The 20615-nt window shown below is 41.8% G+C and overlaps 1 protein-coding gene across 14 annotated transcripts in view; it reads right to left on the bottom strand.

Annotated features, from left to right (window-relative positions):
• The window catches only part of KALRN (kalirin RhoGEF kinase), a 532514-nt gene that overhangs the window by 27608 nt on the left and 484291 nt on the right, over positions 1 to 20615 (bottom strand). For 10 of the 14 annotated variants that reach the window (XM_087734558.1, XM_087734559.1, XM_087734561.1 and 7 more), the window contains 11 exons: positions 19523 to 19592; positions 18847 to 18933; positions 17969 to 18061; positions 16762 to 16812; positions 16341 to 16418; positions 15239 to 15424; positions 11506 to 11677; positions 6862 to 7100; positions 5714 to 5961; positions 2360 to 2483; positions 930 to 989 (listed from right to left, as the gene is read on the bottom strand). In XM_087734558.1, coding sequence (XP_087590684.1) covers positions 930 to 989; positions 2360 to 2483; positions 5714 to 5961; positions 6862 to 7100; positions 11506 to 11677; positions 15239 to 15424; positions 16341 to 16418; positions 16762 to 16812; positions 17969 to 18061; positions 18847 to 18933; positions 19523 to 19592 — 1408 coding nt within the window. Of the gene's footprint in view, positions 1 to 929; positions 990 to 2359; positions 2484 to 4862; positions 5962 to 6861; positions 7101 to 11505; positions 11678 to 15238; positions 15425 to 16340; positions 16419 to 16761; positions 16813 to 17968; positions 18062 to 18846; positions 18934 to 19522; positions 19593 to 20615 lie in introns of those variants that run through there. The other 4 variants (XM_087734567.1, XM_087734569.1, XM_087734570.1 and 1 more) reach the window with 4 other exon arrangements.

Raw genomic sequence — 20615 nt, 5'->3', positions numbered from 1 at the left:
GATGTTTCTAGTGTACCCTGGCTAACAGCATCCCGGAGATCTGCCAGGACTCACGGATATCCCTGTTCTCCAGTGACCTGCCCTGTCAGCTCTACAAAATCACTTATGCCTCTCTGCCCCTTGTCCATGCCTGTTTCAGTAGGAAGCTCTTTCAGCTTTGGTAAAACGTATACAAATGCTTGATGTGGCCACTATACACAGAAAAAAATGGGTCCTGCAAGATATTAATTGAGGAGAACCAGATATATCACTCTCATGATTTTAAGCTCCTTCAGGCTCTGTCAACAAGGCACGGCTCGACCAAGCCACTAGAATCGGTGGTTTCACACTGGAAAAAGAGTAGTGTAATGTATCACAAGGCTGCATCAGCCTTGTCTGTGATACGGGTACATTAATGCAACCAGTTTTACCATTCTCTTTCAGTACCTTTATAGAAACGCAATTTCCTCCTCTGCTAGGAGAAAAAAGAAGCATCTTTTCTGATCTCCTACATAACTTAAAACACTAGTTGTGGTGCAACAACATTTGCTCCAGTGATTTATAACACAAGCCTGACGAGCAGCTCAGCACATATTTGCAGGGCAAGGAGTGTTTTTAATACAGAAAGCTGCTGCGTTTGTCGGCAGTTGACATGCATGCATTATCGTTTCATTGAATGAGGTCCCAGGTGGGAAACAGCTACTGAGGGTGGCTACATGAGCCTCCAGCTTCCTCCTCAGCTTCCTCCACTGCTCCCAGCACAAAGGCAGCCCAAACTCCAGTTCACCACTTGGCAAAACCAGAACTGGCGCTTTGTGTGCCTCACACTTAATTGGCACGTATGTCCACGAGCGATACAGACCCACCAGCTCCCCTTTCAGCAAAGGCATTTCAAAACAGGCACATGTTCTTGGAAAAAAAAATAATACCACAAGGATTATTGTCTCTACCTCCATGCTAGTATTGGGGTCAAGGTCATCACACTCTGATTCCTCTGAGCTGTTTGTGTCCTTGTTTGGCAGCATGAAGAGGAAGAAAGAGAAAACGAGATTAGAAGAGAGATTGGTTAGACAGGGCAGAGCAGCACAGGAGTTGTGAGCAGCATGGAAATGGGTAACAGTACAAAAAATGCTCTAAAAAACCAAACAAAAACCAAACCGACGACAAAACAGGGGAAGCAAAGGCAAAGACATGCTTTTGCCAAAGAAGAGGCAGTGATTCTGCAAGTCGTTCAGGTAGTAAAACCAGCAAGGAAGCAAGAGGAGGAAGAACTGTGGCTGCCATGCTGGAGCAACCGCTCCCCTCAGGCCCAGTCCTTCCCCGGCTGGCTGCAGGGCTGCGGGGCTGCGGGGTGGCTGCGCGGTGGCTGCACGGTGGGTGCGAGGGGTGCGCGGGCTGCAGTGGCAGGGTTCCTCCCTTTGCACATGCCATGGCTATTTCACTAGGCTTACAAGACGGAAAGCCTCTGCAAAGGAAAACACTTAATCATGGGCTCTCCTGGAGAGGGGTGGATCCAAAGGACATGCTCAAGTGCTTTCCTGAATCAAGGCTGGGCTTTGGTTGTGTCAAAATCACAAGTGTTTGCTTGCCTCTGTTGGGAGGGAAAGCCCCAGATTAGTCCTGAGCAGGCCTCATGGTCGGTTTATAGGGATGGATCCTCTGAATTGGAGCACAGTAGTCAGGCACCCAGAGCAGAAGATGGAGCTTAACCCCACAGTTCTCAACCTTTTCCATACTGGGAGATCTCAGAGAGAGAGAGACAGACACAGACGCACACACACGCACGCACAGACACACACGAGACCCTCTCCTGGCCAGACAGAGTCAGCATCTCTGCCCTGTCTGACAATATGGAAAGAAAAAGGTCATTGAGACCATCTCCCCAGACCAAAAATCTTAAGCGTCTCAAGGTTGAGAACCCCTTATCTTAAGATATGGTGAAATATTGGCCTAAAGAAAGCTCATCAACTTGAGTAATTGGTTCACCCAGTGGCTTTCTCAGCACTGCAGCTGCTCTGATGGAGCTGCAGATTGGGCTCGGTCAGAGGTCAGTAAATCACTTTGTCTCAATTTTAAGAACAGTTATTTAACCAGATATATAGTTGTTTTTTAATGAAGATTACTTACTTGCATGTGGGATGCCAGGAAAAAGAAAACGAAAAACAAAGGCTGCATTTTATCTTGCATGCAAAAATCCTGCTAAAATGGATACTACAAAAAAAGAAAAAAAAAGGATAACTAAAGTGGAAAAAAAAAAAACCAACAAAAAAACCAAACCCAAAATCGCCGCCCCCTCCCTCTCTCAGGAGAGGATGCTGTAGGGGGTGAAAAGGATGGGAAGCAGGAGAGCAGCACACAGCTTTCAGATGGCCTTACTCACTTTAACAGAGACTTTGTTGCCCAGAATATCCTTGGATTTACGTGGCCCATTGGCTTCATTTTTGCCACTGCTCTCCTTTTCCGCCCGCTTTCTCATGCGCAGGGTATGCCATGAACATGACTTCCTGTTGTACCAAAAAACGTAGCAATCAAACAGCAAATCATAGCAGGAAGGAAGGATTTGGAAAGGGGAACCAGCATCCACATTTGCGATTAGTGCAATTCCCTAGAAGGTGAAAGCCACCGGCAATATGCCTATCTCAATCTGAGCAATGAGAGTTGAAGTTAAAAACCGAACCAAACAGTTCTGCGAAGCAGATGTTGTGCCACACTTGCTGTTTAAATGCATGGAGCGGGAAAAATATGCCCGGGATGGAAGCAGGTGACTAGAACTTGGTCATCTGGTTTCAGGGACTTTGTCTTACATTGCCACAAATCAAAATTTGTTTTATTTTTTGCTACAGTTAAAAGGTCAATTTGGTCCTTAGTCTTGTTGGTTAAAAGCAGTGAAACAAATGTAAATACAAGAGAATGGCCTTAACACATTACTCAGTAGAGCAAATAAAAAGAAAATTTAAGAAATTCAAGGTGTTGCTCCCTACACGTTGCTCAGAACATGAATAGCTCAACAAATAGGAGCTACATCATTAACTTTCCAAGAGATAAGTAATTTCCTAGAATGCTGTGCCTCTCAAGACCAAGAATTTCCCATTTGATTTTGCCAATCTGGTTAGAGAGGACATCAGTCAGTCCGTGGTTTTTGACTAGCATCACAGCAGGCACGATTTCCAGTACACTTTTCACCCCTCATTACTGCTCCTATGTCCTTACTCTTGGAAAAAAACAATAGTAGACCACGTCACCCTTTGTAAGAGCAATGCCGTGTTGACAACAGAAATTGCATATCGAAGCAAACATAAAAAATTAAGTAAAAACCAAAACAGTTCTTAATATGGATTTCATTTGGTTTAAATAGTGGACAGGTTGGGGGGATTTGGGAAGGGGTATGTTGTCCAAAGCAGAAAGCTCTCAAAACAGCAGTGTGATGAGCTGGGATCCAGGTTCAAAGCATCTGCCCACCTTTAAGTCATGCAAATTTGATTTGCATGTTTAAGCCCAATGTTTGGCACATGTCATGTCTACAGTACCTTGATACATTTTACAAAGCAAGTTGCATGTAATCCAACGATCACCTGCGATGCCAATAAAACGCAGTATGTTAGCAAGGTAGGACTCAAAGGACGCCCCACACAGCCGACGCTCCCCCATGAACGCTGCGTCTGATTCCTAAGCGGTTTTTGGTTATACTTCAGCACCTGATGGGAGCTGTAGAATAGCGCCAATTAAAAAAAAAAGGAAACTAAGGGCCTCCCAACAGCTGGCTGCCACTGACACGAGACTGAACTGGGTCATATCGACTGTTTTTGCAACCAGGATTAGTGTCTCCACTGCAAACGGCTGGCACGGGCAGTCATGTTTGAGCACAAGGAGCATCAGAGCACCCTGCATGTCTCAGCTGGACACTAAGGGCTGTCTGATATTTGGGCGTTTCTGGAGGGGGGTCCAGATTAGATGTGCAGAGCAGGGGAAGTTATCCAACACTTCAGGACTGTTACGTTTTTCTGTAAGATATGGTAAGAGTCAAGGACATGGCTGATGGACTCCCTGACCTATCGGTGAATTATACATGGTGCCAACACTACTGGATCAACCACATATTTTGTGTACAGTATTTGTCAATGGAAGAAACAGTTTTATTAGTTATACTAATTAGACGATATGATCCGGCAGACTAGACAGGGCTGAAGATAACACCTGCTCCAGGTCATTTTTTACCCATAGGACTTCTATCATTCAAGCCTCTTTTTGGTTGCAGGGTTGTTTTAGCTGTTTGAGTCTGAAAACATGATTTAAGACTTTAAATCTCACTGCAGTGAGAAAGAGAGAAGTGCAATGCATGTGTCTTTCCATTTTGTTACGCCTTCCTGGCCACAGTTCATATGACTACGTAATTTGACGCAGAATTTGACTGCACAGCTGCCATGAAATCAGTGTCTTCACCAGGACCCTGGTGCCATGGATGAATGTAAGGGCACGTGGTTGCATATCATGGTTAGAGAGGAACCCGGGAATGGCCGTGGTGAATGTGCAAGAGACGTGCTAAGCAATTCCTTTAGCTTAACATGCAATTCGTAGCAGCATTCATTACTGACTGACAGGTAAAGCCATCATTTCTCTTAACTGAAACTGCAGCAGAGATCAAATTATTATTTTTAGTGAATCTGTCACAAAATCTTTCCTCGTGTTCAATTCTGTGCCTCGAGGTACTCGTGTAAGGTAACCCAATTTCTAGCATACATCATGCATTACCATCTAGTCATTTTAGATGTTAAAAGAAATCAACAGGTATTACTGAAAAGAGGGTTGTACCTTCTGTATTTAATACCAAAAAACCACTTTCTTGCATTAGTCATTTCAGACTGACAAATTTCTAAAAATCAGAAAAGAAAAATATATATCCACACATTTGTTAAATAAGCAACAAAATGTTATAAACAAAAAAAAAAACCAAACCAAAAAAGGGTCAAACTAGTTCTTTTACCTCATTAAAACATGCTCATGGTGAAAATTTATTTTACATATTTAAAATAGTACATTTAAAATTAGTTACATTACAGGTACAATGATGAACATTGCGACTATTCATTATATTGCACAACCTGACTTCATCAATATGAGTTTGTTTCTCTTCTTTTTTTTTTAAATAGTGCAAAATACTTTATACAGGAATGTACTTGGATGGGGGTCTTGCAAACCAAAAAATATATTACAAAAGTTACTGCGAACAGAAAAAAAAACAAACCAAAACAAAATAAAAAAAAGATACAAGCTGTACAAGGAAATTGCCACAGACAACAAAATCTCTCCTCCTTGAGAAGCAAAACTCAGTCCAACACGGGGCCTGGATTTTTTTGTGGTTTTTTTTTTTTTTTTTGCTAGATGCTGTTATAACCAATATATAGATTAGTAACTTAATACAACATAAATATAAGTCCAGTCCAAGCAGGTCCATGTTGGTGTAAAATGGTGTAACGTAAAACATATCTTTAACCGTCTATGGTTTTATTTCTCTCCAAAATATAAACAAAACCCCACAAAATGAAAATAAGCAAAACCCGAGCTATCCACCATGGCTGCCCGACGCTGCGGATTGACCACTCAGCTTGTTCCAATGGCACTGTAGATAAAAATCAGCAGGAATTCCCTACCATTTGGGTTTGTTTATTTTTATTTATTATTTTTTTTCCTCAAAAAATCCACATAGTGCTCCCAGCGAAGCCAACATGGCACTTACTTGATGCTTCCGTCGCTATTATCTGTAGTGGATTTAGTGAGGGGAGCCAAGATATTGCCGGGGATCCATCCTTCAGCGGCTGGAGAGTGGTCGTTTGCAGGCTGGTACACCAGGAACATGTTCTGCTGGTTGATAGCAAGGATCTGAACCACTTCTCCTTGATTCACACAGATCTCATCCTCCTTCAGTGCATAGTAATCTTTAATCACCACCATGGAAGAGGTCCCATTGCACCCTCCCAAATCAGTCTGTGAAAACGGACACAACAGAAACCGGTGAGCAGGCTGAGGAACCTGCCTTCTCCGGCACCAATCCCACCACTTCATTTCCAGCCTAACTGTACCAGGGAAAAAGATACAAAACACTTAAAGTTCACATTGGTAGAAAAGGATTTTAAGGATCTGAAAGGCGGCAGTAATCTGATACAAACCAGCCTCCTATTTCAAATTAAATTTCACAGCTGCTAGCGACAGTGCCCCAGCCATTTTCTCATTTGTATGGTGTTACAGATGAACGATCTGTGCTGAGCCAAAAGGAGGGAAAGACCAATGAAGGCTCAAAGTTAGAAGCCGAATGAATACTCATGGATCTCACGAACTCAAATATAGGTCGTACTGGAAAGTGGCTTTGGCCAACTGCAGCCAGCAGCAGGGTCCAAACACCGCTAATGGTTACTGACTCTTTGGTGGTTTGTGTGCAGTACACATGCACCCAAATTATAACCTTCAGCTGGCACCCTGCGAGCCTTTACGTGGGAAAAGGTCTAAACTCTTCTACACCATCAGAGTAGACCTCTTCAGGAATGGGTGGTTAACGGATATTAGAGAAGCCTGAATATTGCTGCTGCCAGTACTGCAAATGGATATTCAGTTGACCAGGTCTGCAAACACAGTGCCCCGAAAAACACCGGGATCAGCGCTCCGGGCTCCAGGGTCAGGCTCTGTCTCCATTTCCCAGCTGAAGTGCCACCCGTCTGGATGCCAGAGCTTTCACAGTCTCTGTTTAATCCCAAATCACATTTTACACCATTGCTTCAGTATGTTGATTCCTGTTGACCTGGTTAGCTGACAATTAAAGCTAACTTCACGGATCATCTACGGTATAAGAAATGGGCTATGAGATCATGTTTTATCAGATGAGCTCAGTACCTTGCTTTGTTCATACTTGTCTCCAGGCTGTGAGTGTTCATACCCTGTGCTGCCATTGGAGGTAGATATCTTCAGGGGTGGGAGAGATGGGTTACGGCTTGTAGCCTTCAAAGGCTTCTCAGACCCTACTGGAACAGAAGAATAGGGTCTGCTGTTGGGCTGAGGGACCCTACCGGTCTGGGGCCTCAGCACTGCTGAGCTACTTTCTTTGCGTTGGTACTCTATGGGAGACTGTAGCGCTGCAAAAGAGGACAAGAATTAGCCATATGCTTTCAATGACGTTGCAAAGGGCTGCAGAGAGTGTGTGGGGTGATTCAATCGGAACAGACACATAAGCTGCAAACCAAACAGGACCAGGAGATGCCACCCATGGAAGCACACAGGGCATTCATGGCTAGACAGGACACGAGCATTTTACGTTGTACTGCGTGTGAACCAAACACAGCACTCCGTGCTACTGCGAAGAACAGCTTCTCTAACCAACACAGTGGGCTAAAATGTTTGCCATACATAGCATACATAATTGCATTAATTTTCTTTGAAATTGCACAAATTAATTGCCTCCTGTAGTCAAAATAAATGAAAGCCTGAATAAGAGATGCACAGCTCATTTACAGTGAATTTTGCTATCATCAGAAAACACAGGTCAAGACCCGTAAGTCTCATTTGCGTATTCCCAAGAGAGTGTGACTACTAAATACTCTTCAGACATGATGCACTGCAACTTGGCCCTCTATGTGCTTTCTATATTAACTACTTTGGTTCGAGAAAACCACTGGAAATGACCAGTAAGTGAGAAAGTATAGATGGCATGAAGACATTAATCCCAGCAGTCCAGACCTCTCCAGAAAATATCCACAAGCAACATTAAACAGCTTCATAAGCCTTAAAAAAAAGTCTGCTCATGAGAGTGTTTATTTCATAGTCATGGAGGGAGTTTGCACTGGGAAAAGGAAGGATAAAACTGCCAGATGGTAAAGAAATAAAGAATTTGTTATGTTTGGAGGAGAAGGGATCAGGGCTGGGACCCACAGTGAATGGGAAAGGAACAGATTTGCTAGGTTCAGACTACCATCCCCAGACCTATGGGTTGGGTTTTTGCACGTCATGTGGCTTTAATGGATGATTTATAGTCAGTTAATAGTGTGTACATGCACCAGACTAGACCTACTGGAATGCAGAGAGACTAGTCTAGCAACAGGCAGACGGAGGACATAATGTCACAGCATCAGCCCAACCAGGGAACCACAACAGAAGGAATGTCTTTCCCAACAAGAGGAAAAGGAAAGAAAAACAAAGGCTAAGCACCACACAGCATACTCTCTAGCATTTGCCTTCCTGAGAAAGGCAGGACTACTCCAACAAGAAATCACTTAATACTAAAGAACAAGATATTAAAAAAAAAAAAAATATCAAGGAGGATGCCAGATCACCATTTTCTTCAAAAGGACACAAACGTAGACCTGGAGCAATCTGGAAGATTACTTGGCTCCAAAACTTACGCAGTGGCCCTTGTCACAGAAGTGATTCATATTTACGCCACAGTGACTACCAGTTCCACTTGCTTACCTCGGCTGCAGCTGAAAATGGTTTAGTCCTGCTGCAGATCAGCCATTGAGGAGAAGGAAGGTTGGGGAGACTTTGACAGTGATTTTTTAACAGTGATGGTGACATTTTTCTACTATTTACAGTAGATTAGGCTGCAAGGTCTTTAACAGTAAGACCCGAATGAATACTTATCAATCTATCTCAAAACAATCTATCCTACTCAGTGCTTTTAAAGGGTATTTAGTTGAGTGTCCACTTGTGACTACTAATTCCACCCTTAACTATCACAGTGATGCCTGGCTTCCAGCCTCCTGTTCAACAGCTGTTAGTATTCTTAGGGCTTCTGGCAAAAATCAGTGTCCACGTACTTGCGTGCTCTCTCTCTCTCAAAAACCCTCACAAAACATGATTAAAAAAAAAGGTACAGATCAATGGCATTTTCCTTATGAAATATATCCATCAGTGACATATTTTCTTTACAGCTTGCTTCTTAAAGCACAATGAAAGAACAGTCACTGTAGCCAATCATTTGGTGCACAGTCTGTTTCTCAAGCTTAGCAGCTTTTGCTTTTCTGAGGAAAAACATGAAAAGCTTGAATACTACAATGTAATTGCATCAAGTTTTCCGCTTATGAACTGTGGCTGCAAATACTATGCTTTGTACGTAGCCCCGTACTGTTTAGGGCTTCTCTACTGAAGACAGAAAATCAGAGACAGCTTGGGCAAGAACTCACAGGGAATATTTTGTTATTAAGTTTACGCAGCATTGGCTCAGTGTGGATTTAATATGATTTTAAAGACAGAAAACATCCGCTTTAATGAAACGCAAAGCTAAAGAATGTATTTAAAGATTAGTCAGCCTCAATAAGATTACATCCTAAAAGCCACTTAAATTGTTCTGGACTGGACAGGCTCTACTGGATACAATATCATTTTCTTGGATCTTATTTATAGGTTTAAAGTAAATCCTTAAGCCTGTGTTTTAATATAAATCTATTTTTACTTCTAGCTTTAGAGATATGGACGATTATGTTCCTAACCTACCAAATTCCTTGCTGGCCTCACAGAAGACAGGCTAAATAGGGGCTATGAAGATGCGTCAGTAGAAAAAGGGGCTGACAGGGCAGTAAGTCCTGGGAGGATAGGAGGGAATATATAAAAAATAAAACAATAAGAAAGAAAGATGTGGAAGGGACAGAAAACCCCTACAGTAGTGTCTGTGGAGTTCTTACAAAGTCTAAAAAAATTTCTGTAGCTAACCATTACTGAAACTTATTTTTATTCCAATAAGCCCTCATTCAAAGCCAACTGCACCGACACAAAACCGGCAAGTTTTGGTGCCAACTGGTAAAACCAGAGAACTCAGACTGCTCATCTCACCAAACTCTTTAAGAAATCATTTTACAGTGGTTGTATGAGGCCCTTTCAATTCCAAGTCACGAAAATCCAGTATCAAGTTTTGGAATCACGGGTGAAACGCAATTTCCCTTCTCAGCTCAGCCATAGTTTTTCAACTGTCACAAACAGCTTTTGCCTGTAACCTTTTCCCAGTTAACTTTTGAAAAGTAAAACTAAGCTAAATTAAAATTCTAAAAGGACTACAAAATCTCGACGTTGAAAAAAAGGCAACTTTTGTTTTGATGTGAACTGAAAGAGCCTCTTCAGATTTTGCAACAAAAAATCCACAAAACAGAACACCAAAACCCGAAATCAAAGAAGCTAACAGATTGTGCCAAGCCAAAACATTTTGACTCAAGCCAATAAGATTCCCTATTGAATATGTATTAAGTTTTTAAATATAGAACTCTTTTCTAATATAAGCTAAATTAAAAAGAAAAGCTGTTTTGAAATGAGTAGTACAAAACAATTTTGGAAGCTTCCAAAGTAATGATTCCCACTTTGCTGCTTACAAACAAACAAACAAAGAGATACTATTTTTAAATTTTTCCTCTAGTCCTGGTTCTCCCTCTTTCCCTCACCAATCATGAGCAAGAACAAGCTAAAATTATTAACTGAATTTTATTCCTCTCTATTTTCAAAATCCATGCTTTTGTTGATCATGTGTGGGGTTTGTTTTTCTTTTTAGAAACACAGCTTCAATTTGAAATATTAATTCAAACCACCCCAAATCTACTCCTAAGGAAAGCTGACGTTTTGGAAAGGCCTCTGTTCACGCATGGCTCCCATGGTTCCTAGGAGAAACAAGCCCAGATGTTTCCTTGCCCTTTCTTTCATTTTTTGTTGAAAGCAGCTGCCGCCCCACAGAGTTTGGACCTGTAAGGGGGTGGATGGTGAGGCAGCTTCTGTCTCACCTCATGTCCTCAGCCTGTAGCACACGGTGACGTTGAATAGGAGGTTCCTGGGGGTATGCCTTGCTCTGACTAAGTGGCAGATACTGTGCAGATACAATGACAACCTGGCTTCAACATGGTCTTGGGAAAGGATGAGATTTAAAATCCCTGGTAGAATTGAAAGCACCAGGCATTACAGCCCTACAAACCCCAGCATTTTTAAAGGATCTTGCACAAAAGTACCACCAAAGGCATGTCACTGACAAGAGGGACTTGAGACCTGAACATGAACCTGACTGGTATATGCAGGGCAACTGCTCAGAGACCCACCACCTATTTAAGCAAGGAACCCATAGGCTGCCAAAAACAGTCCATGAGACGCTGCTATGGAGCCGGGCTGGAATGATCTGCAGTCTTTAATGCAAGATGAGGCTCCAGAAGCTTCTCAGGGTGGGCTCCAGGGCCACACAGCAGTTCAGATCAGGCTTGCCTGGCCCTTCTCCCATCCTTCATCTTCCCACCAGGCAGACCTGGTGTGCAGGACAGAGACCTCTGTATGGTGGCACTGAGGTGGCCTCTTTTCAAAGACCAGCTGTAAATTATGAGGACTCTTTCCCATGTACTCTGTGGATACCACTTGACCTAGTGCTTAATGACAGGCAGACTGGGCTCTAGTTTTCTCCTTGTGATTTTCTTTATGAAAAGAAGTTGCTGAATGTTTTTCTCGTAGAGGGAACAAAGACACAAAGATTCTAAACCCCATTTAGTGTCACAGTTTGGGAAACAGCAAAGACCATGTACATACCATTTAGGAAATCTCTTTGTGTGTCCAGGACCTGGTTGATGTCCTGTACCCAAGCTTGTTGAATTTCTGGATTAGCTGCCTGTAAAATGACTCTCTCTGATGTTTCCCGGCTCATTAGAGCAAACTTGCAGGGATCGTTGTCCACATTTTCTTCAATAATAAGGTAGTTCATCTGAAACAAGCCAAGGTAAGCATGTGTTACATGGAGTGTGAGTTAACATTACTCAAGAATCAGAATGGAATTGTTGTGAAAAGTTCCTGAAAATAATTGAGTCCAATAACAGACCGTCAGATCACAATCAGAAGAATTTGCCTCATCTAGATGTAGGCAGATAAATCTTAAGCTTAAATATGATGCTTAATAAAGCTCTGACAGATGTACCAGGCATCTGCCTGCCTTGTCTTGAATTACAACTTCTATTTTAAGGTAACATAGACCTAACTGACGTGCTAAAAATTTACTGTAATCCGTAAATAGAGTTAAAATATTCCTATTAAGGTATTAATAAAAGTCTATCATTCCTCCAGTTTAAATAAGTGTTTACATTTCTTATCCTCCACAGGAAAGAAAGTCTCAGTCATTAGAGCATTTTAAAACTGGAATGGACTGTGCACAGGGATATACCCAATAAAAGAGCAAGTCTCCCCTGATGCTCCAACAGATCTTCTTACTTATAGCAGATTACACTGTCATCTGTGCACAATCACTTCACTTCACTGTAGTCACAGATAGCCTTCCTGGAAATCTCATGGATGGCAATTTTGGCTGCTGTCCTGCCCTTGTGAGGCTTCTGTTTAAGTGTACCCATAACTTTAACTTTTCCTGAGCTACTTATATTCAGGATAGTAAACAAGAATAGGTTGGCATAGCCTTTCAAAGAAAGAGAGAGAGTCTTCATGTCTCCGAAGACTAAGGCAGTAATGTCCCTCTAGAAGAAGTCTGTCTCCAATTGCTCTGAATATCTGTCAAGGTATGGAGACACCACTCCACATCTGAATACTGTCTAGCATTCAAACTGCAAGATGGAAGGAGCCTCTTCCTTCTCTTCTGGGGGTCCCTGTGAAGTTAGAGGGACAGGCAGGAATTCCTCTGACGTGGGGATAAGGAAAGGGACAGACAGTGAGCCTGGACAGTGCTCTTCCTCTTGTTCTGAGCTCTTGCTCCTCTGGTTGATAGCCAAAGCAAGCAAGTAAATCCTGGTATAACTCCAGGAAAAAGATTTGTAGGTCAGAGTCCCTAACCTCCTATTTGTGTTTCAGGGAGGTGCATTTGCCAAGGCTACTCACTTAGGTATTTTGAGAGTCTGAAAGGTATCTAACTGAGAAGTATCCAAGAAGGGATGTGCAATTTCTGAACACTAACTACCTCACTGCATAAAGAAGGGTTCTTCACTAATGTAGGACATCATGATGAAGCTTCTGTCATAGTTTGAGTGTGACAGACCTTGGAGAACAATATTTGGGAGCCTCATCTCCCTGACAGACCAGAATGGCTACATTTGAAACCATATGCACTTCTTACTCTAACAGAGAGACCCCAGTGCTCAACAGAGGAAAGAAATGGGATCCCTGGTGCTGGCTAGGTCCTTCTGCTGTGTGGCAGGATGTGACCAGCAGAGAAAGAGCCTACATCTCTCAGGGAGTGTCTCCCGGAGAACTGGACAACCATGACTGCATATGGCATCAAAGCTAGCCAAAGATGGCTAGTCAGTCCTGATAACTGCTGTGAAGGTGGCTTCAGCCTGCCCAGCAGGATCTTGTCAGCACTCGAACCAAGGTCAAAGAAACTTGGTCCTAGCTGACAGTGTAAAGCCTCCTCAAACTCTGGCTCATGAACTCAGACCAGATGCAATTTCTGGATGCCCACTTTTGGGGCAGGGTTATGAAAGACAGGTGACGAAGCAGCCTGTTTACGTGACACCTTTGGACAAAGTGCCTCTCTCCAGGGAATCACCCAGCTCAGGTTGAGGTGCTCATTGCAAGGTGAGGACACCCGTGGCACAGAGAGGCGGGGAATAGGGAACCTGCTACATGGAATGGTCCTGCTCCACTGTGGGCCACAGCTCATCTCTGTGGGAAAGCACTGGAGAAATGCAAAAGCAGCCGTAAGCTGAAGGAGGGGCTGGGAGGCAGGGTGTGAGAGCTGCCGGCACACGGACTCCATGCTGCTGTGCGGGAGATGCACATGGAGCCACGGGGGATCCCACAGTTGCTGTAGGCACTCAACAGGAGAACAAGCTGTTTGCCAAATGGAAGAAAAGAGGGACTGGAAAATTATCACACAAAAATTTTAAACTCAGGCAGTGGGAACAGCATTACTTTCATAGGCTGTTTAACTAGAAAAGCAACTCATACCCTTGAGGCAAGCTAATTTTATTGACATTAGGAGAGATTTATTTTTCTCTCTTTATCTACAATATACAATTCAGGAATTGTTTTCTGCAGATAAAAGCCTCATTGTTATACATACAATAAACTGAAGTAAAAATGATTCATGTTATTTCCATCTCCAACTTTAATAATGATTTAAATCAGCAATAAGATAAAATTAAAGCTAATCATCTAAATCAAGACGATTGTTTATTTGTACACTTTAGGTTTTTCCTTTGTAGCTTATTATTTGGTTGGAAACTATGAAATACACTGATTTGTAAATGGATATAGGCTTTTCGGTAAATGCTGCAGTTTCTGTCAGCCAAGAAGATGTCTTCATTTCAGTAAATATGCTGTTTATCATAGATTTGTTCAGTTATATATGGTTAATATGCATTATTTCACCTGATATCATTCTCTTCTATTTCATATTAATGTACCATTTAAAATTTAAAGCAAACACAATGCATTCTTCCACATCTCTTATTAACCTGTATCTTTGAAAAGGAAATGAATCCCAGACTGGTTTCTCAGCTTTGAATGATCAAGACATTCAAATGAACCAGTGACTTTGCTCTTTCTGCAGGCACAGCAAAGGCTGTTCTACCAGGAGAGGTGTAGCATTCATTCATCTTCACTTACCATTTCAGAGGTTAACTTTGCATTTGTTAAACAAGCATAAAAGCCCTTAAACAAACAAATAAACAAATAAGTATTTTCCCTGGTTACTTTCAGTTTTTACTTTTAGTTCCAGCCCCATAATCTGGAAAGATTATTTAAAACCAAAATTAATTTCTTAAAACTTTCTTTATAATTTAGCTGGTTTTATAATTCCTCATAGCTGCATTTTTAGAACTGTGTGTGGTTTTGTTTGGTTTTGAAGTAGTTCTGTCTTCTTGCAACATTCACATTTGTACTAAGAGCCCTCCCCCCATTAGGGAGAATATTTCCAGTAATGTCACACAGAGGCTTAATACTGACTTACAGTTTGGCCTAAGATGACTGTTTTGGATACTACACCTTCCCCTACCTTTTAGGATCATGCTTAAAAGCAACTATTGTATACTTCCTTTGGCTACTGTAGGCTTTGTGGCAATTTTGCTAACTCAGAGCTATGAATGACAGAGGACCTGCCCTGGCTGTGTTCCTTGTAAAAACTACCCAGTAAATTTGGACACCCAGAGGTTTCTTTAGAGACGGTCTTAAATGGCTTCTGATCCACTGAAAGGTAAATGCAAGTGTTTTCTGAAAATTGTTGGCCACCCAGGACAGCATGGACCAGTCTCACAGTATAGAAAACTGGTAAGATTTCCTTACGTGACCATCAAGCAGAATATGCCTCTCCCTCTCTATTTCTTACCTTTATGCTTTTCTTGAACATGTAGCCTGGCGTTAAAGATCCTTTTCTAAGGAGTTCGCTGAAGATAACTATTTGCTCAAAGAGAAACACCCTACGCTCCTTCGGTCGAGACTGAACTCCAGAATCCTGCTCTGTCACGTAGAAGGTGTCCTGCTGCAGCAGCTTGCCTTGAGCTGTCAGCTTGCCCTGAGAAGCAGACAAGGCACCAACGTTACAAACCCTGACCCACCATGATCCCACAAGATGATCTGCTATGCTTTGTGCAGTCGAAGTTTTCCAAGCAGCACTGAATTCATGTGAGACACATCCCCTCTAAGTTATCAAAGCAGCAATCTTGTATCAAGAACTCAGTTTAAGGAAAATAACATAGGTTTTCTTTGGTTTTATTGCCACTGGTTGTGCATATAAAACCAAAAGCAAGAGGTCTCAAGTAGACTGTTTTGTATACTTCATTTCAGACACTGTTCCATTATGTAGTTTGTTACTGTAGTGCCTTGGATTCCCTCTAGTCCTGAGCTCTTCATCACCCCCTAAGCCAGTAGTCAATGACACAACACCTCTGAAGGTGCAAAAAAACAGGACCTACCTGTCTGCAGGAACGCTACAATGCATAGGACGGTAAGACAAACTTGACTTAATTTTGGAGATAAGACATCTCACCAGGACTGCCAAAGTCTACGCTGGCTTAGTTACAAACCACAAGCTGTAACCTGTGGGGTTACAACTCACAAGTCCCCTCCTGGATGTTGCCAAACTCAGAGGGAGCTGTTAACACGTTAATGCTAGGTGACCTTAATAAGAGGCAGAGCAGGCTGGTTCACCATGTATTTTGCTCTGGCAATAGAGACAAGAAGTCTAATTCAAGGTTGCAGAAGCTTTTACAGACCTCACATTTTGAAAAGACAATAGATTGTCACAATTTTAGAGTGACGGGTATAGCAACCCCACCTTTGAAACCTCACCAAAGCATGCAGCTCAGTGCTAGAGAAGAACAAGCACTAGATAAACAGCCTGGAGTAGGGCAGATTGTATAGACAATCATAGAAAGATAAAATACTTTTCCTTGCCTGGTTGTTATTATAAGCAGAATGCAAATGCATACCTCAAAGCCTTGGAGGCGACCCAGGTTCATCATATCATTGCAACGTTTCGGTACAAGGCACATTAATTCAACTGCTTTCTGTTAAGGAAAAAGGATGTTGTACTGTTACAAGAGAATCATAGGGTTCCTAAAAGCAAAGTGTCAAAAAATGAACTTCAATAGCGTGATCACTGCTAGCAGTTATTCATGGCGAGGCCCTCATGCTCTGAAGATGTACAGTAATGTCTAAAAGAGGACGGTGAACCTACAATGCAGGATTGCGCCTTCATCTTTTACTTCTGACTTAAGCTAGAAAGAAATATCACATTTAGAACACCAGTGGGATCTTCAACTATTGTCAAAGGAATACTGGGGTTTTCATTCCTCCGTATCAAATGCCATTAGATAACATAGCACTATTGTCTAGGACATGAAAACGTACCTCTATATCGGAGCACTCCAGACCAGCTTTTTCACTGTACCTCAGGAAGTCCTGGAGAAAGCAGAAAGGTTTGCATTAAGGCACTTCAGAAAGAGAAAACAAAAGATGCCCGTTTGAAAAAGAAAAAGGATAGTCAGCATGTGATTTTCTGAGAAGGAACTTGCTAATATTAATAAATTCATCTTCAGAGGTTGCTGAACGTTATAACCACTTCATAGATATGGAAAAGGGGTGTGGATCGTTGCCGAAAACATCACAGAAAAAAGACAAAGCTGCTATTAGCCCTTGGAAATTCCTTACTTGCTCCCTGTCTTAAGCCGCGAGACCACACACACTTAAGATTTTTCTTTTCCTTTTGGCATTTTGGGGAACGCGCTGCTGTCTCTTTGCTGGTGTGCAATTACCAAATTGTGGGCTGATGGCAGCCTGCTTGAGACTGGTTCAAAAAAGAGAGGAAACCAGCCCAGAGCCCTGGTACTGCTGGAGATTACAGGGTAGGGTTCAGACACGCCTCATTTTAGATATTAGCTTGCGACCTGTAGGGATGAATTTTCATGCTGAGTAATTGGCATTGTGGATAAAGTCAGCAGAAGCCAGAGTGATCAGACTCCTTGGGGAAAAAAACTGCGGTGGGCTCCCCAGATTTTAAGACATCAGAATATTCTGGAAATAAGTTTCTTATGCTAATTTGAAGAGAGATATTCAGAAATGAAGGCTGTAGTATTTATTAGAAGCATGCCATTCAGCACCAAAGACAGGCTTTATTAACACTCTTCATAGAATCATAGAATGGTTTGGGTTGGAAGGGACCTTAAAGATCATCTGGTTCCACCCCTCCGCCACGGGCAAGGACACGTGTGCGTCTGTATTGCAATTTAAAAAAATTGAATGAAAGTTTGCTCTGAAACTTCAGAGGAAGAAAATTCCTATTTGAAGTTTACTCTTCTATAAAAAAATTCAAATAGCAAATAATAAAAAAATCTTTTTATTATCCTAAATTGCAAACTGCTCCCACAGATGCGGCCCTCCTGCTCTCTGGCCATTTTCCATGGGACTCTGTCATTGTATGCCTATGTTTAAGGAGACTCCTCTTTCCTCTTAAGCTGATGAAGTTATTCCTCAGTTAAAACTAAGGCTGATTTAAAATAACAGCATCTAATGCAAGATGCAGACTATAGTTTAGTCCCAACTGTATCTTTCCACTCACCTTGAGAAGAAGCTGATATTTAGTTATTCTTTGAATGGGTTTGATCAGAAAGTCACTGATGGTTAGCCGTTGGCTGATTTCCTGTTGAACCTCCTAAAAATTGAGGATTAAAAACAATTGCAAACAATCACAGAGTAAGACGGAGAACATGATAAAATGTCTCAGCAGAGACTTATTTCCACAGAAAGTTGGTCTGTTCTTAATCTTTTGTTTGCAAGAGGGAATTTTAGAGGATTTAAAAATCTGGCATATCCTATTTAGGCAAGGACTGCGCAAAAGTCATGACCGAGCTGGAAGATGCTGGAAAGCACAAGATCCCTTCCCCCTTTGAGCTGACCGAGCAGGGCTGCAAGGTCTGGCGACCGCTCTTTCCACTGCAGTGGGGATTAGCTCACAAACAAGTCCTGCAGAGCATGCCTCATGCCCTTGGGTGAAATGAAACATCTTTCCCTTGTTAAACAAGCTTTTTGACATTAATATCTAAATGTGGCTAGTCCCAAAGATTTCTTGAAACAGACAAACTTATTGGGAATTTATCTGGGCACCACCCAGCTCCAACGACTTTTACCTCCTCCCCTATTTGTAGACTACAGATTAAGAAGTCTCATTTTATTTTGGACAGAAATAAATGCAGTTGTGGCACTCTGAGGGCCACAGACAGTCAGTACTGGATGAAATATTTATTAGAAATTAACACCATCAGAACTGGAAATAAATGAAATAATACAATTTTTCCCCATAGCAGAGACTTTAGCAGCACGTGCAGTCTCAAAATCTTCTGGAGTTTGTTTTAGATAAACCCCACAGGTCACAGAATAGTCTACTTGACTAGGACTCACAGCCATAAGCAGCAGTAATGTCTAATAAGCAATGCTTACCTCAAAGTATGCCTCATACTCAGCTACTATATATTCAGATCGTGGCTTGTTTTGGCAATATACCACGTACATGTGTAATCGCCGCTCCTGTGAAAGCAAGAGGCACAGCAGCCTGGTGAGATACTGGCTACCATTCTGTTCTGCTATTAAAAGCTGGCAGAGAGTTGCTAAGATGTTCTGCGTGGTCTTCCTTATTTTTTTGTTTAATCAAAGATTTAGTTTGCTGAAGTAGGAAAGTAAATTGACAACTGGTTCTGGTCTCCACTTCTGCACTTCAGGCAGGGGGAGGTTTCCATGGGGGCAGCCAGTTATAGATGTTGTCCCCACACTGGTAGGCCTGAAATTTGCTATAGAGTTGTGCTCTGGCTAGTATCACACAAACATGTCAATCGTAGCAGTTGGCAATAATTATATTACCTGCCATAATTATATTTTGGCAGATGTCCTTGGCCACATCAATTTTGCCCCCAAAATAAGAAGTCTGCAAGAAGGCAATGATTAATGCTTTAGTTCAATCCAGCTGCTCACTGAAGATGTGTAACTATAGGGCTACTTTATGTTTACATTAAGTTTAGACATGTAAAAGTATCAAGTCAATAAAAACATGTTTTTGGAAAGGAGTCATCACACCCTAAATAACAATTATACTAGAGATAGGTAACAAAATAAAACTTACATGCTTAATAAAAAGCTGTGCTAAACGGTCAGGTTCTTGAAGACATTTTTCCAGTTCAGCCAGGAAAAAGCTGAAAGGAAGGATATCAACATTTCAGAATACTTCTTTAGGTCATCCCAGCAGCAAACTAGTCATCCTTCAGATATATCAGTGCAATTTTAGCTATTGTATTCAATAATAAATGAAAAGGGAAGCTTGGCTTCAGCCCTTAATGGTGCGATTTCTAAAAGATTAGAAGAGAGCTGTGAAATATGGAGGTCTTGTCTTGCAAACTATCTGCTCTTCTTTACTATTACAGTGCTTTCAGTTTTTTAAAAGTTCCAATTACTATCTAATTGCAAGAGCTGCTTTCCTTCACTGAGAACTCCCAAAGTAAAAATTTTCCATATGCCAAAACGCTTATGAAAACTCAGCTGAAGCTTTACCAGGAGTTCTCGATTGCAGGAGCAGATTTGGAGTACTGGTCAACATGAAAGAGATGCAGAAGTTTCCACTTGTATAAACGAATCAACACATTTTTGCTGATGGAATTCTGGTATGTTCTGTTTTTCAGTATATTACAGTTAGTAATACACTGTAATTCATAATGGTAATAGTAATTCATACACACCGTCTCTATCTTGACATGCAGCAGGAGGTCATTCATTCTAGCTTGAATGCTCTTACCAAGAACATACTGGAATGCTGAAAAGTGAGGTAAAATCAGCTAAACTAAGCTTTAGAAATACTGGTAGATTTTTCTCACTGGTAGGCAAATCCTGACAATCTTCCTTTCCGTGATCCTCCTCTTTTTCACTGCAGGACTTCTGTCTCAAATGCCTGCATGGATTTGCTACAGTGGCCAGATTTGGTGAGAGGACATGCCTGCAATGGTCTGGTCCCAAGAAATCCCAGAACCTCAAAAAAAGTTGCACATTGGACAGCTGTCCCAACTGTCGCTACCATCGGTGTCGCTACCATCAGATACAACTGCTTCCATAACTCAGTCCTCTATAAATGTTAAATTCATCTGCATTTAAATAGACTTCTTGACCCAGATATGCAGAACTAAAAATAGGGAATCCCTCCCTATGCGTTACAGAAAACTCCTATC

This window comes from Nipponia nippon, unplaced genomic scaffold, assembly GCF_047370975.1.
Source record: "Nipponia nippon isolate SJK-2023a ecotype South Korea unplaced genomic scaffold, ASM4737097v1 scaffold_5, whole genome shotgun sequence".
NCBI lineage: Eukaryota > Metazoa > Chordata > Aves > Pelecaniformes > Threskiornithidae > Nipponia > Nipponia nippon.
Note: the sequence above shows the minus strand (reverse complement) of the source record. Positions and strands in the feature narration are given on the sequence as shown.